This window comes from Hippopotamus amphibius, chromosome 3, assembly GCF_030028045.1.
Source record: "Hippopotamus amphibius kiboko isolate mHipAmp2 chromosome 3, mHipAmp2.hap2, whole genome shotgun sequence".
Taxonomy (NCBI): Eukaryota; Metazoa; Chordata; class Mammalia; order Artiodactyla; family Hippopotamidae; genus Hippopotamus; species Hippopotamus amphibius.
This window is the reverse complement of record NC_080188.1, coordinates 31349797-31367619: the sequence shown is the minus strand read 5'-3', so window position 1 is coordinate 31367619 and position 17823 is coordinate 31349797. Positions and strand designations below refer to the sequence as shown.

Sequence of the window (17823 nt, the reverse complement as noted above, 5' to 3'; positions counted from 1 at the left end):
ACTAAAAGCTTTCTATTATCTTCAGTTTTCCCAAAATTGAACATCTAGCTTAAAGAGAGTTCTCATTTTCCATCATTCACTTTAAACTCTATGGTTGAATATTCAACTGGAAAAAAAATTGAGAAATGGTGACTACTTTCCCTTCTATACCAGATAGAAGATATATTTTACTGAAACACCTGCTAAGGAAAATGTCTTTTTCACTAGATGAAAAGCTATTATGTAAAGTTAATTCTGAGAAATGTGCTGAAAATTTACAGCATGGGAACTTGGCTAAGACTGTTCAAAAGAAAACAATGCCCAAACTTCCCTGATGGTGCAGTGGTTAATAATCCATCTGCCAATGAAGGGGACGTGGGTTCGAACACTGGTCCAGGAAGATCCCACATCCCACGGAACAGCTAAGCCGTGTGCCACAACTATGAGCCTGACCTCTAAAGACCACAAGCCATAACTACTGAGCCCACTTGCCACAACTACTGAAGCCTGCGCATCTAGAGCCAGTGCTCCACAACAAGAGAAGCCACCACAGTAAGAAGTCTGCGCACTGCAATGAAGAGTAGCCCCCGCTCTGCACAACTACAGAAAGCCCGCACGCAGCAACGAAGACCCAATGCAGCCAATAAATAAAAATAAAAATTTTTTAAAAATGCCTTACCGTCCCACTTACCCACTAACTCCCCCACTCAGCATGGCTTCAGTAACTTCTAGGTATAGTTGCTCATTTGTCAATTGGAAATGCTTCTTTTTAAACTAGATTGAGGGCATAATTAGGTTTGTATCCACATCTGTTGCTGAGTAACTAACCACCCCAAAATTTAGTGACTTGAAACAAACTTCTATTTACTCTTTAGTTTGGCAGTTTAATCTGGGCTCAGCTCAGTGGTTCTTCCGCTCTATGGGGACACGCATTTGCAGACCTCACTCCATGTCAGGAGCTTCAGCTGGGATGGCTGTAATAGCTGGGAAACCTGGGCCTTTTTCCATGGATCACTCTCTCTACCTAGAATATCATCCCAAAGTAGGCCAGTTTGGGTTTGTTTACAAGGTGATCGTGTTCAGAAAGAACATGAGAGTAGAAGCTGCAAGGCCTCTGGAGGCTGAAGCTCAGAAATCACCACGCAATGTCACTGCTGCATTCTATTGGTCAAAGCAAGTCACAATGGCACCACAGACTCAAGCTGACTGGAAGGGCTGCAAAGAATTTGTGGCCATTTGCATCCACCACAAGGTTTCAGCGTGTTCATCACCTTGAGGAAAAATGCTGTATAACATGTTATATGTTTTGACCTATATGAAGAGAATCCACTGTAAATTTATCAATTAAGAAATTTGAAGCTGACAAATTTATCTCAGGCATTAGATACATAGAGCAGCTCGTGACTGAGGAAAGAACACAAGGCTGTGGGGTTTTGATTTTATCATGAAATCTTTTAGGAATAGTTTTTTTAACTGTGCATGTATTACTTTCATAAATTTAAAATGAAAAAACAAATCCATTCAGGTGCAAACCGAGGCAGTCTCTACTCCCATCATGACCCACCCTCATGGAGCACTTACACTAGCAGAAAGCTACATCAAGAAGTCAGCTATCCTCATAGTCTCTGTTAGGGGAGATAATGAGAACACAGAAATGAAGGACCTTAGTATCTCAAAATAGTATCCTATTACTCTCCAAGAAGAAGGGAGGTTTTAGGCAGAATCCAAGCTTAGGACCCTGAGGCCCTAGAAACTCTTCCTTTCTTTTCCTAGCTCTACAACCAGGGAGAGGAGTGGAATGACATGGGGTTGAAAGTGACTTCAGATCCCTTCTCTCAGCATTGGCCACCTACCAGCATTGCTCCATCGATGATGCCAAATAAGCAAACAAAAACCCACGTGGAAACGTTTGTCGCTCTCACCACTTCCTGCTGTCTAGCGTGGAGAGACTGTGGCTGTATGTCCCCACCACCCCCTGTGGATTCTCGGAGACTGGGAGACAGACACCTGATGCCAACTGTCTGCAACGCAAGTGATATTCTAATAAATGGATCAGCTGGGAGAAACATCTGAGCCTACAATATAGCCAGCTCACAGGGCCCAGAACAAAGGACGTTTCAAAGTAAATCTAGTTCTTACCTTTAAATTATGATATGTTCTTTACGTTTTCAAACAGCTACCCAAAAATCAAAACTACAATGAGGTATCACCTCACATGGGTCAGAATGGCCATCATTAAAAACTCTACAAACAACAAATGCTGGAGAGGGTGTGGAGAAAAGGGAAGTCTCCTACACCGTTGGTGGGAATGTAAATTGGTACAGCCACTATGGAAAACAGTATGGAGGTTCCTTAAAAAACTAAAAAAAGAGCTACCATATGACCCAGCAACCCCACTCCTAGGCACATACCCAGAGAAAACTCTAATTTGAAAAGGTTAAGACTGCTTCCCTTGCAGGAGGCATGGGTTTGATCCCTGGTCTGGGAAGCAAGATCCCGCAAGTGGCATGTTGTGGCCAAAAAAAAAAAAGAAAAGATACATGCACCCCAATGTTCATAGCAGCACTGTCTAAAACAGCCAAGACACAAAAGCAACCTAAATGTCCATTGACAGAGGAATGGATACAGAAGATGTAGTACATGTATACAATGGAATATTACTCAGCCTAAAAAAGAACAAATTGATGCCATTTGTAGCAACATGGGTGGACCTGCAGATTATCATACTAAGTAAAGGCAGACAGAGAAAGATAAATATCATATATCCCTTATATGTGGAATCTAAAAAAGAATGATACAAATGAACTTATTTACAAAACAGAAATAGTCACACATGTAAAAAACAAACTTACAGTTACCAGAGTGGGAAGTAGGGGAGGGATAAATTGTGAGATTGGGATTGACATGTTCACATTACTACATATAAAATAGATAATAAGGACCTACTGTATAGCACAGGGAACTCTATTCAATACTCTGTAATGACATATATGGGAAAAGAATCTAAAAAAGAGTGGATATATATATATAACTGATTCACTTTGCTGTACAGCAGAAACTGACATTGTCTAAGTCAACTATACTCCAATAAAAACTTTTAAAACTACTAATTAATAATTTTTAAAAATAACTGCCCACATAATGAATATAGTCGCTTATCTAAAAATGCTAGCTTATGCTATCTCAGAAATGGCCTAAGGAGAATCAAGGAACAACTGTTTTACCCTACTTCACTTTCATCTCAAAATGGTCAAGTTAATCTGACTACTGCTGGTAAACTTCTCATGATTGTCAGTAAATATAAACTGGTTAGATAGAGGGAAGGCTGCTTAAAGACTGCCCTCTAGCATATAAAAAGCTGCTCAACATCACTAATTATTAGAGAAATGCAAATCAAAACGACAATGAGGTATCACCTCACACCGGTTAGAATGGGCATCATCAGAAAATCGACAAACAGTAAATGCTGGAGAGGTTGTGGAGAAAAGGGAACTTTCTTGCACTGTTGGTGGGAATGTAAATTGATACAGCCACTATGGAGAACAGTATGGAGGTTTCTTGAAAAACTAAAAATAGAGTTACCATATGACCCAGCAATCCCACTACTGGGCATACACCGAGAACACCGTAATTCAAAAAGACACATGCACCTCAATGTTCATTGCAGCACTATTTACAATAGCCAGGACATGGAAGCAACCTAAACGTCCATCAACAGAGAATGGATAAAGCAGATGTGGTACATATATACAATGGAATACTACTCAGCTGTAAGAAGCAATGAAACTGGGACATTTGTAGTCAAAGATGGACCTAGAGATTGTCAGAGTGAAGGGAGTCAGAAAAAGAAAAATATCATATATTAACACATATATGCAGAATATAGAAAAATGGTACAAATCAACCAGTTTGCAAGACAGAAATAGAGACAAAGATGTAGAGAACAAAATATGGACACCAAGTGGGGAAAGCTGGCTGGGAGGTGGGGAGGGTTGGGTGGGATAAATTGGGAGACTGGGATTGCCATACATACATTACTAATAAGAAAAAAAATATTAAATTGTATGCTTTAAATATATGCAGTTTATTGTACGTCAATTGAGTCTCAATAAAAGTTCTTAAAGAAAAAAAAAAAAGACTGCCCTCTATATCATGTTAATATAATTAATACATTATCATAAATTGAGAACGTTCAGATTAGGCTGAAATCCTTTTCACCACCACTCCTAATTGCTCCTTGCACCTATTTCCCCATATAATATTCTTAACTTAATCAGAAAGGCAATGTAGCACAGACCTGCCACGTCCTACTTGTATGATTTCAGGCAATTTGCTTGTCTGTACGAAGCAAAGTGGGAATAACAAACTACTTTTCAGGGATGTTGAGAAGATTAAATGGGATGTGCTTAGAAGAGTGCCTGGTACTTAGAAACGGATTACTCCTAGATGCTAATGTGGGATCTCCAGTTCCATGCAAAAATCTTTCCCAATTATTTCCGGATGTCCCCAGGGTTGGCTCATGTGGATCATATAAGGCCAGCCTACTCTTACATGAAGTCAGCCGTTTCTTTCCTCTCCAACAACAGCCCCCTTTAGCGGAATTTCATACTTCTGCGCACAGGACACAAAGCAGAAACATGCAAGTCTCACCATTTCACTGCTGCTACTACTAACCTACACAAAAATCATGTTCATTAGTGTCCCTACCAAAGAGGCCACCTCAGTACTCCTAACAGCCTAGTACAGATTCCTGCCCTTGCCTTGCTCTCTGGTCCCTGGGTACTGCAGTCACTGCAGCTACCTCTGCTACTGTTCACTGCAAAGCCTCATCCTGCTATTATACCAACTTGCCTACCTTATTCTCAATATCTGTAAGATGTGCTGTATCTCATCAGAAAAATTTCTGTTCTGAAGTGAATTGAAAGGGAGGGAAGAAAGAAAAAACCTTTGTTCTGCCATGCAGATGAAAATCCTCTGGGATCCCCATAATGGTCCACTACACATGGCAAAATTCCAGCTACCATTGTAGCTCATGCTCAAGCAGGCACCTCTGTCTTATTAAGCTGCAATTCCTTAACATACCATCATATGGAGAATTCATTTCCCCCCGTAATATTAGCTGAGTGACAAGGTACTGTTCCCCTACCACATCAATGCCGAATGTTAAATGAACATGTTATTCATTATTCTGTTACTATAAGCAACACTAAACATCCATTATCTGTGTTCAAACAAAAACAAAATCCTTGAGATAAAGACTTAAGAACACAAGCATAAACATAACTTGTAAGGTTGTAAGATCCTTAGAGTCCCCTGAACCACTCACTCCACATGGTGTCCACTCTCAAAATACTTCCAGATGGTCAATCAATTTTGGCTATAATTAGGGACTTCCCTGGTGGTCCAGTGGGGGGTGAAGGGGAAGCTGAGACGAAGCGAGAGAGTAGCACAGACATATATATACTACCAACTGTAAAATAGATAGTCAGTGGGAAGCTGTTGTATAACAAAGGGAGTCCAACTCGAGGATGGAAGATGCCTTAGAGGACTGGGGCGGGGAGGGTGGGGGGGACTCGAGGGGGGGGGAGTCAAGGAAGGGAGGGAATACGGGGATATGTGTATAAAAACAGATGATTGAACCTGGTGTACCCCCCAAAAAAATTAAAAAAAAAAAAAGAATCCAATTTGCAATGCAGATCACACTGATTTGATCCCTGGTCAAGGAACCAAGATCCCACATACTGTGGGGAAACTAAGCCTGTGCACCACAACTACTGAGCCCATGCTCCACAACTAGAGAGAAGCCAGAAGGCCATAATGAAAGATCCCAAGTGCTAAGACATGATGCAGCAAAAAAAAAAAAAACATTAAAAAAAAAATTTTGGCTGTAATTAATGATTAAACCATGATACTATGAAACATTATGCAATAGTTGTAAAGAATACGGAAGGTCCTTAGCTACTGACAAAGGTCCCCAAATTCTACTCACTACAGAGTATCAATAATCTGAATTATGTAAAAAGCATAGAAATCAAGCATAGAAATCATGCACACACATATGGAGGTAAAGAGTTAACAGCAGGGGCTTCCCTGGTGGCTCAGTGGTTAAGAATCCGCCTGCCAACACAGCGGACACGGGTTTGATCCCTGGCCCAGGAAGACCCCACAGGCTGTGGAGCAACTAAGCCTGTGTGTCACAGCTACTGAGCCTGCACTCTATAGCCTGCAAGGCACAACTACTGAGCCCACGCACTGCAACTACTGAAGCCCGTGCACCTAGAGCCCATGCTCTAACACAAGAGAAGCCACCGCAATGAGAAGCCCGAGCACCAGAACAAAGAGTAGCCCCCACCCTCCACACTAGAGAAAGCCCACACACAGCAATGAAGACCCAATGTACCCAATAACATAAATAAAAAATAAATAAATCTTTAAAAAAAAAAGTTAACAGCAGATTAACAGCAGTTAATTCTAGAGGAGAAACAAATGAAACATTAGTAGGAAGAGAGCTAGTATAGATGAATTTTAACTTGTTTGAAATTTGAGTATGTCGTTGTACTTGCATTACGTGACTTAAAAATTAGAGCACACCAAAAAAGAAATGAATAGTGTGGTATTTTAAAATCAATAAAAGAATTAAGACATCATTCTCTAAAACTGCCTTCTGGTTGTAGAATCTCAACCACTGGCAAATTTCTACTTGCAGTTTATCCCTTATCGCAGTCCATCAAGCTTTCATAACTTTTATTGTACTGTTACGACTTAAGCACAGAGAAATGTGGTATTTCTGAGTTTTAATCATTCAGTGTAACAGTCAAACTGCAGTAGTCTCATTTAGCTTAAAAGGGCACGCCCCCCCACTACTGAACTGGGGTAAAGTGAGTAACTCAGCACATGAAACAACCTTGATCTATGGGGAAAAGAGAAAGCTGTTCTTGATAGAGAATACCAGTTACCATAGAAGATATATAATTTATTTAAGCAAAAATCAGTAGCTGCTAAAATCAATGGGTGTGTTGAAGAGTAAGACAGCTTCACTGTATCATCCCACAGAATATTAATTATAAAGGGAAAAAATAACTTTGCAGTGGAGAAATGTAGACAACACCTTAACCAAGAAGTTAACACAACCAATAATGGCATTACATCCTTCTGACATAAGGCACCAGTACTATTCCTGCCAAGGAGCATAACCTGAATTAAAACACGAGAAAACAATCAGAATACTCTAAATTAAGGAATATTCTTTAAGCAGCTGGCATGCACTCTTCAAACTCTTAATGTTGTAAAGGACAAAAGCTAAGGAATTGTTCCAAATAAAGGAATTTAATTTTAAATTAAAATTAAAAGTGCTATATTTTGGAAGAGTTTGAGGACAGGTGTTAGCTCTTCTCTAAATGTTTGATAGAATTCACCTGTGAATCCATCTGGCCCTGGGCTTTTGTTTGTTGGGAGATTTCTTCTCAAACTCCCCCAAAATATTGCAGAAGGAGGAACACTCATTCTACGAGACCACCATCACCCTGATACCAAAACCAGGCAAAGATACTACAAAAAAAGAAAATTACAGGCCAGTATCACTGATGAATATAGATACAAAAATCCTCAACAAAATACTAGCTAACAGAATCCAACAGCACATTAAAAAGATCATACACCATAATCAAGTGGGGTTTAACCCTGGAATGCAAGGATTCTACCATATACACAAATCAATCAATGTGATACATCATATTAACAAACTGAAGGATAAAAACCATATGATCATCTCAATAGACACAGAAAAAGCTTTTGACAAAATTCAACATACATTTATGATAAAAAAAAAAAAACTCTCCAGAAAATGGGCATAGAAGGAAATTACCTCAACATAATAAAAGCCATATATGACAAACCAACAGCCAACATCATTCTAAATGGTGAAAAACTGAAAAGCATTCCCTCCAAGAACAGGCAAGACAAGGGTGCCCACTCTCACCATTATTATTCAGCACAGTTTTGGAAGTTTTAGCCACAGCAATCAGAGAAGAAAATGAAATATAAGGAATCCAAATTGGAAAGGAAGAAGTAAAACTGTCACTCTTTGCAGATGACATGATATTATACATAGAAAACCCTAAAGATTCTACCAGAAAACTGCTAGAACTAATCAATGAATTTAGTAAAGTAGCAGGACACAAATTTTTTTTTTTTTTTTTTTTTTTACAATGAACTGCATATATTTAGAGTGTACAATTTGGTATCCCAATCTCCCAATTCATCCCCCCGCCAACCCTCCCCACTTTCCCCACTTGGTGTCCATATGTTTGTTCTCTACATCTGTGTCTCTATTTCTGCCTTGCAAACTGGTTTATTCATACCATTTTTCTATAGTCCACAGATATGTTAACATACAATATTTGTTTTTCTCTTTCTCACTTCACTCTGTATGACAGACTCTAAGTCCATCCATGTCTCTACAAATGTCCCAGTTTCATTGCTTTTTACAGCTGAGTAATATTCCATTGTATGTATGTACCACATCTTCTTTACCCATTCATCTGTTGATGGATATTTAGGTTGCTTCCATGTCCTGGCTATTGTAAATAGTATTGCAATGAACACTGGAGTGCATGTGTCTTTCTGAATTATGGTGTTCTCTGGGTATATGCCCAGTAGTGGGATTGCTGGGTCATATGGTAGTTCTATTTTTAGTTTTGCAAGGAAGCTCTATACTGTTTTCCATAGTGGCTGTATCAATTTACATTCCCACCAGCAGCGCCAGAGCGTTCCCTTTTCTCCACCCATCTCCAGCATTTACTGTTTGTCAATTTTCTGATTATGCCCATTCTAACCGGTGTGAGGTGATACCTCATTGTCATTTTGATTTGCATTTCTCTAATAATTAGTGATGTTGAGCAGCTTTTCATGTGCCTCTTGGCCATCCATATGTCTCCTTTGGAGAAATGCCTATTTAGGTCTTCTGCCCATTTTTTTTTTTCTTTTTTTTAATTTTTATTTTATATTGAACTATACTTGGTTTACAATGTTGCATTAGTTTCAGGTATACAGCAAAGTGATTCAGTTATACATACACATGTATCTATTCTTTTTCAAACTCTTTTCCCATTTAGGTTATTACAGAATATTGAGTAGAGTTCCCTGTGCTGTACAGCAGGTCTTTGTTGGTTATTCATTTTATTATTTTTTTTATTTATTTATTTATTTATTTTTTTTGGGGGGGGTACACCAGGTTCAATCAACTGTTTTTATACACATATCCCCATATTCGCTCCCTTCCTTGACACCCCCCCCTCGAGTCCCCCCCACCCTCCCTGCCCCAGTCCTCTAAGGCATCTTCCATCCTTGAGTTGGGCTCCCTTTGTTATACAACAACTTCCCACTGACTATTTTACAGTTGGTAGTATATATATGTCTGTGCTACTCTCTCACTTCTTCTCAGTTTCCCCTTCACCCCCCGCCCCCTCCCATACCTCGAGTTCTCCAGTCCATTCTGTGTATCTGCTTCCTTGTTCTTGTCACTGAGTTCATCAGTACCATTTTTAGATTCCGTATATGTGAGTTAGCATACAATATTTGTCCTTCTCTTTCTGACTTAGTTCACAATGTATGACAGATTGTAGTTCTATCCACCTCATTACATATAGCTCCATCTCATCCCTTTTTATAGCTGAGTAATATTCCATTGTATATATATGCCACATCTTCTGTATCCATTCATTTGTTGATGGGCATTTCGGTTGCTTCCATGTCCTGGCTATTGTAAAGAGTGCTGCAATAAACATTATGGTAGTTTCTTTTGGGATTATGGTTTTCTTTGGGTATATGCCCAGGAGTGGGATTACTGGATCATATGGTAGTTCTATTTGTAGTTTTTTAAGGAACCTCCAAATTGTTTTCCATAGTGGCTGTACCAATTTACAGTCCCACCAACAGTGCAGGAGAGTTCCCTTTTCTCCACACCCTCTCCAACATTTGTTGTTTCCAGACTTTGTGATGATGGCCATTCTGATTGGTGTGAGGTGATACCTCATTGTGGCTTTGACTTGCATTTCTCTGATGATGAGTGATGTTGAGCATCTTTTCATGTGTTTGTTGGCCATCTGTATGTCTTCTTTGGAGAAATGTCTATTTAGGTCTTCTGCCCATTTGTGGATTGGGTTATTTGCTTTTTTGGTATGAAGCTGCATGAGCTGCTTGTATATTTTGGAGGTTAATCCTTTGTCCGTTGTTTCATAGGCAATTATTTTTTCCCATTCTGAGGGTTGCCTTTTAGTCTTGTTTATGGTTTCTTTTGCTGTGCAAAAGCTTTTAAGTTTCATGAGGTCCCATTTGTTTATTCTTGATTTTATTTCCATGATTCTAGGAGGTGGGTCAAAAAGGATGTTGCTTTGATGTGTGTCAAAGAGTGTTCTGCCTATGTTTTCCTCTAGGAGTTTGATAGTGTCTGGCCTTACATGTAGGTCTTTAATCCATTTGGAGTTTATTTTTGTGTATGGTGTTAGGAAGGGTTTGAATTTCATTCTTTTACATGTTGCTGTCCAATTTTCCCAGCACCACTTATTGAAGAGGCTGTCTTTTTTCCATTGTATACTCGTGCCTCCTTTGTCAAAGATAAGGTGCCCATATGTGTTTGGGCTTATTTCTGAGTTCTCTATTCTATTCCATTGATCTTCCTTTCTATTTTTGTGCCAGTACCATACTGTCTTGATCACTATGGCCTTGTAGTACAGTTTGAAGTCAGGAAGCCTGATTCCACCAACTCCATTTTTCCTTCTCAAGATTGCTTTGGCTATTCGGGGTCTTTTGCGTTTCCATACAAATCGTAAGATTTCTTGCTCTAGTTCTGTGAAAAATGCCATTGGTCATTTGATCGGGATTGCATTGAATCTGTAAATTGCTTTGGGTAGTACAGACATTTTCATGATGTTGATTCTTCCAATCCAGGAACATGGTATGTCCCTCCATCTGTTTGTGTCATCTTTGATTTCTTTCATCAGTGTCTTAAAGTTTTCTGCATACAGATCTTTTGCCTCCTTAGGCAGGTTTATTCCTAGGTATTTTATTCTTTTGGTTGCAATGGTGAATGGGAGAGTTTCCTTAATTTCTCTTTCTGCTCTTCTGTTGTTAGTGTATAGGAATGCAAGAGATTTCTGTGCATTAATTTTGTATCCTGCTACTTTACTAAACTCATCAATTAGTGCTAGCAGTTTTCTGGTAGAGTCTTTAGGGTTTTCTATATATAATATCATGTCATCTGCAAAGAGTGACAATTTTACTTCTTCTTTTCCAATTTGGATTCCTTTCATTTCTTTTTCTTCTCTGATTGCTGTGGCTAACACTTCCAAAACTATGTTGAATAATAATGGTGAGAGTGGACACCCTTGTCTTGTTCCTGTTCTTAGAGGGAATTCTTCCAGTTTTTCTCCATTTAGAACAAGGTTGGCTTTTGGTTTGTCATATATGGCTTTTATTATGTTGAGGTAATTTCCTTCTATGCCCATTTTCTGGAGAGCTTTTATCATAAATGGATGTTGAACTTTGTCAAAAGCTTTTTCTGCATCTATTGAGATGATCATATGGTTTTTATCCTTCAATTTGTTGATATGATGTATCACGTTGATTGATTTGCGTATATTGAAGAATCCTTGCATCCCAGGGATAAACCCCACTTGATCGTGGTGTATGATTTTTTTAATATGCTGTTGCAGTCTGTTAGCTAGTATTTTGTTGAGGATTTTTGCATCTATATTCATCAGTGATATTGGTCTGTAGTTTTCTTTCTTTGTGACATCTTTGCCTGGTTTTGGTATCAGGGTGATGGTAGCCTCATAGAATGAGTTTGGGAGTGCTCCGCCTTCTGCAATATTTTGGAAGAGTTTGAGAAGGATAGGTGTTAGCTCTTCTCGAAATGTTTGATAGAATTCACCTGTGAATCCATCTGGTCCTGGGCTTTTGTGTGTTGGGAGATTTTTAATCACTGCCTCAATTTCTGTACTTGTGATTGGTCTGTTCATGGTTTCTATTTCTTCCTGGTTCAGTCTTGGAAGATTGTATTTTTCTAAGAATGTATCCATTTCTTCCAGGTTATCCAATTTATTGGCATATAGTTGCTTGTAGTAGTCTCTCATGATGTTTTGTATTTCTGAGGTGTCCGTTGTGACTTCTCCTTTTTCATTTCTAATTCTGTTGATTTGCATCTTCTCCCTTTTTTTCTTGATGAGTCTGGCTAATGGTTTATCAATTTTGTTAATCTTCTCAAAGAACCAGCTTTTAGTTTCATTTATTTTTCTTATGGTTTCTTTCCTTTCTTTTTCATTTATTTCTGCTCTGATCTTTATGATTTCTTTCCTTCTGCTCACTTTGGGGTTTCTTTGTTCTTCTTTCTCTAGTTGTTTTAGGTGCAAGGTTAGGTTGTTTATTCGATCATTTTCTTGTTTCTTAAGGTAGGACTGTATTGCTATAAACTTCCCTCTTAGAACTGCTTTTGCTGCGTCCCACAGGTTTTGGGTTGTTGTGTTTTCGTTGTCATTTGTCTCTAGATATTTTTTGATTTCCTCTTTGATTTCTGTAGTGATTCCTTGGTTGTTTAAGAGTGAATTGTTTAGCCTCCATGTGTGTGTATTTTTTGCAGTTTTTTTCCTGTAATTGATATCTAGTCTCATGGCGTTGTGGTCTGAGAAGATGCTTGATATGATTTCAATTTTCTTGAATTTGCTGAGGTTTGATTTGTGACCCAAGATGTGATCTATCCTGGAAAATGTTCCGTGTGCACTTGAGAAGAAAGTGTAGTCTGTCGTTTTTGGATGGAATGTCCTATAAATATCAATTAAGTCGAGATGGTCTAATGTGTCATTTAAAGCTTGTGTGTCTTTATTTATTTTCTGTTTGGATGATCTGTCCATTGATGTAAGTGGGGTGTTCAAGTCTCCCACTATTATTGTGTTACTGTCGATGTCCCCTTTTATAGCTGTTAGCATTTGCCTTATGTATTGAGGTGCTCCTATATTGGGGGCATAGATATTTACCATTGTGATATGTTCTTCTTGGATGGATCCCTTGATCATTATGTAGTGCCCTTCCTTGTCTCTTTTAATAGTCTTTACTTTCAAGTCTAATTTGTCTGATATGAGTATTGCTACTCCAGCTTTCTTTTGACTTCCATTTGCATGGAATATCTTTTTCCATCCCTTCACTTTCAGTCTATATGTATCCCTTGGTCTGAAGTGGGTTTCTTGTAGGCAGCATATAGAAGGGTCTTGTTTTTGTATCCATTCAGCCAGTCTGTGTCTTTTGGTTGGAGCATTTAATCCATTTACATTTAAAGTGATTATTGACATGTGTGTTCCAATTACCATTTTCTTAATTGTTTTGAGTTTGTATTTGTAGGTGTTTTCCTTTTCTTGTGTTTCCTACTTAGAGAAGTTCCTTTAGCACTTGTTGTAAGGCTGGTTTGGTGGTGCTGAATTCTCTTCACTTTTGCTTGTCTGGAAAGCTTTTGATTTCTCCCTCAAATCTGAATGAGATTCTTGCTGGGTAGAGGATTCTTGGCTGTAGGTGTCTCTCTTTCAGGACTTTCAGTATATCCTGCCATTCCCTTCTGGCCTGCAGAGTTTCTGTAGAAAGGTCAGCTGTTATCCTGATGGGTTTTCCCTTATATGTTGTTTGTTGCTTTTCTCTTGCTGCTTTTAATATTTTTTCTTTGTGTTTAATTGTCGTTCGTTTGATTAATATGTGTCTTGGTGTATTTCTCCTTGGGTTTATTCTGTATGGGACTCTCTGTGCTTCTTGGACTTGGTTAATTCTTTCCTTTCCCATGTTGGGGAAGTTTTCCACTATAACCTCTTCAAATATTTTCTCAGACCCTTTCTTGTTTTCTTCTTCTTCTGGGATGCCTATAATTCGAATGTTGGTACGTTTAAGGTTATCACTGAGGTCTCTGAGGCTGTCTTCTAGTCTTTTTATTTTTTTTTCTTTTTCCTGCTCTGTGGCGTTTATTTCTCCCATTCTATCTTCCAACTCACTTATTCGTTCTTCTGCCTCAGTCATTCTGCTGGTTATAGCATCTAGAGTATTTTTAATTTCAGTTATTTTGTTATCCATTGCTGTTTGTTTTTCTGAGTTCTTATGAACTGTTTCTTGTACTTTCTCTATTTTGTTATCGAGATTTTGTATCATTTTTACTATCATTACTCTAAATTCTTTTTCAGGCATTTTTCCTATTTCCTCCTCATTTATTTGGTCTTGTGGGTTTTTTGCCTGCTCCTTGCCTGCATGGGGTTTCTTTGTTTCCTCATGGTTGTCCAAGCTTTTGGGGTTGCTTGTCCTGGTGATAGAGGTGTTTATAGAAGACTGTCCAAGCCTCAGACTAATGTCCAAGTATTGGATTAAATGAATATTCAGTCTAGGAAACACATACATGTATAAGACACACAATTACTGAATCCGTTAGTACATAAGGCTCTAGAAAGACCTGACAGAACCCCAGTGTGCTATCAGATATTCAAAGAGAAACCCAGCAGAAATTGACAACTGAAACAGAACAAATCAGAGACAAAAGCAAAAGCAAACAAACAAATAACACCCTACACATACAAACATCAATCCAGGGAGATTTTGTAAGCTAGGATCAAATGTAGAAATAAGCTGGAGTACCACCAGAGAGAATGGAGATTCTCAGAATGTAATTAGACAACTGTACTAAGAACTAAGATAAAGACAAAAGCCTAATATTAATACCAAGGCAGTGCATCATCTGGAGAATAGAGCAAGGAGTCTGAGCAGACCGATAGTGTTGCTTATAAGTATGTTAAGATAAAATACACTTAAAATGGCTGGAAGAAAGGGGAACAGAAGAGTGTAATGTGGTTGGAAATATGCAAAGAAAAAGAAAGGAATAGAAGTGTATAAAAGAAAGGGATGAAAGGAAAGTATGAAAGATATTTTGTCCGTACTACCAAAAACTTAGCTAGATATAGAAGTATATAAAAAGGCAAAAAAAAAAAAAAGAATAAAAAATATCCTTAAAAAATTATGTTGTAAAACTTGTAGATCCCTTAGGGCTAAGATCGTATTTAATAAATCAAAAAAAAAAAAAAAAAAAAGAGAGAGAGAGAGAGAAAGAAAAAAAAAAAAAAAATCCAGAACTGATCCCAGAATGGACCAGTTCAATAGGTATTGATACTACTATTTCTGTTTCCTTAGCGTCTCAGCTGTAAGTGTCCTTCTCCTTGCCTTGGGTTTCCTTTATTGTTCATCTGTAAGCCTCGGTGTGTGGGGAGGGAGAGGGTACAATAGTGGCTCCTTCTCCTGGGAGTGAGTGAGCAGTGGCGCACTATTGTTTCAGTCAGGCTTGGAGGTGCCTGTTGCAGAGGGCGCTGATGGCTCAGGCGTACACAGAAAGTCTTAGAGTTGGGCCTCTCTCGGGGTTTTTTCTTTTTGATGCTGGGTTTTTTTTTTTCTCTCTCGGCAGCCTCCCTGCTGCTGGCGGTGCAAGGAGTTTTAATCTAGCCCCGCCCGAGTGCCTGAGAGTGCTTGTTACCCCTGAGCGCCTTAGGTGGCCCGCAGGGCGTCTCTCCACTGCCTGTTGCAGAGGCACCGAAAGAGAGGGAGAGCCTATGCGCGCGGCTCCTCCCCCCCGCCCGGGAGCCTGCAGCCTCCAGCCGCCATCATGGCCGGGCAGCTCTCAGGGACCGGTACTCCTCTCCGCAGACCTCCTCCCTCCTGTCCTCTCGGTCCGTCACCCTACCGGCAACAATGTTTCTCCCCCTGAACCAGCTCTCCGGTTCCCACGCTCCCGCTCCTGGACCCTCCGTTCAGCCGCGGATCGATGTCTCGGTCCGGGAACGCTGAGCTGCGCTGCGGACCCTCCGTACGTTTCTCACTCCCTCCCGTCTGCCACAGCTCCACTGCTTCACCCTCTTTGAGCCCTTGTAGATGCCTCCCTACCGGCTATGTCGGGCTCCCCGCAGCCCTTTCTGGTGTCCGAGGCCGTCTGCTGGTGTTCAGCTGGTTCTCTGTGGGAATGACTGCGTCCTTCCGTGCATTCCCAATGCATCTGTGGAGAGGGATGCACTCCACGTCTCTCTACTTCGCCGCCATCTTTTTCTCTCCTTCTGCCCATTTTTTGATTGGGTTGTTTGTTTTTTTGATATTGAGCTGCATATAATGTTTATATATTTTGGAGATTATTCCTTTGTCTGTTGATTCATTTGCAAATATTTTCTCCCATTCTGAGGATTGTCTTTTTGTCTTGCTTATAGTTTCCTTTGCTGTGCAGAAGCTTTGAAGTTTCATTAGGTCCCACTTATTTCAGGATACAAAATTAATGCACAGAAATCTCTTGCATTCCTATACACTAACAACGAAAAAGCAGAAAGAGAAATTAAGGAAACTCTCCCATTTACCACTGCAACAAAAAAAATAAAATACCTAGGAATAAACCCGCCTAAGGAGGCAAAAGACCTGTATGCAGAAAACTGTAAGACACTGATGAAAGAAATCAAAGGTGATACAAGCAGATGGAAGGACATACCATGTTCTTGGATTGGAATAATCAACATTGTGAAAATGACTATACTACCCAAAGCAATTTACAGATTCAATGCAATCCTGATCAAATTACCAATGGCATTTTTCACAGAACTAGAACAAGAAATCTTACGATTTGTATGGAAACGCAAAAGACCCCAAATAGCCAAAGCAATCTTGAGAAGGAAAGATGGAGTTGGTGGAATTAGGCTTCCTGACTTCAAACTATACTACAAGGCCACAGTAATCAAGACAGTACGGTACTGGCACAAAAATTTAAAGGAAGATCAATGGAACAGAATAGAGAACCCAGAGGTAAACTCACACACGTATGGGCACCTTATCTTTGACAAAGGAGGCAAGAATATACAATGGAAAAAAGACAGCCTCTTCAATAAGTGGTGCTGGGGAAACTGGACAGCAACATGTAAACGAATGAAATTAGAACACTTCCTAACACCGTACACAAAAATAAACTCAAAATGGATTAAAGACCTACATGTAAAGCCAGACACTATAAAACTCTCAGAGGAAAACAAAGGCAGAACACTCTGTGACATACATCAAAGCAAGATCCTTTTTGACCCACCTCCTAGAATAATGGAAATAAAATCAAGAATAAACAAATGGGACCTAATAAAACTTAAACGCTTTTGCACAGCAAAAGAAACCATAAACAAGACAAGAAAACTCTCAGAATGGGAGAGAATACTTGCCAATGAAGCAACTGACAAAGGATTAATCTCTAAAATATACAAGCAGCTTATGCAGTTCAATATCAAAAGCAAATAACCCAATCCACAAATGGGCAGAAGGCCTAAATAGACATTTCTCCAAAGAAGATATGCAGATGGCTAACAAACACATGAAAAGCTGCTCAACATCACTAATCATTAGAGAAATGCAAGTCAAAGCCACAATGAAGTATCACCTCACATCAGTCAGAATGGCCTTCAAAAAATCTAGAAACAATAAATGTTGGAGAGGGTGTGGAGAAAAGGGAATGCTCTTGCACTGTTGGTGGGAATGTAAATTGGTACAGCCACTATGGAAAACAGTATGGAGGTTCCTTAAAAAACTAAAAACAGAACTACCGTATGACAGCAATCCCATTCCTGGGCATATTCCCTGAGAAAACCATAATCCAAAAAGAAATATATACCACAATGTTCACTGCAGCACTATCTACAATAGCCAGGACTTGGAAGCAACCTAAATGCCCATCAACAGATGAACGGATAAAGAAGATGTGGTACATATATACAATGGAATACTACTGAGCTGTAAAAAGGAATGAAATTGGGACATTTGTAG

At 39.3% G+C, this 17823-nt stretch overlaps 1 protein-coding gene across 2 annotated transcripts in view; it reads right to left on the bottom strand.

Moving 5' to 3' along the window:
• Positions 1 to 16159, bottom strand: part of POLR2B (RNA polymerase II subunit B) — a 51089-nt gene extending 34930 nt beyond the window's left edge. For both annotated transcript variants that reach the window (XM_057729395.1, XM_057729396.1), the window contains exon 1: positions 15928 to 16159. In XM_057729395.1, the coding sequence (XP_057585378.1) occupies positions 15928 to 16102 (175 nt within the window). In that variant the 5' untranslated portion in view covers positions 16103 to 16159. The remainder of the gene's footprint in view (positions 1 to 15927) is intronic.
• Between the last annotated feature and the right edge of the window lie 1664 nt (positions 16160 to 17823).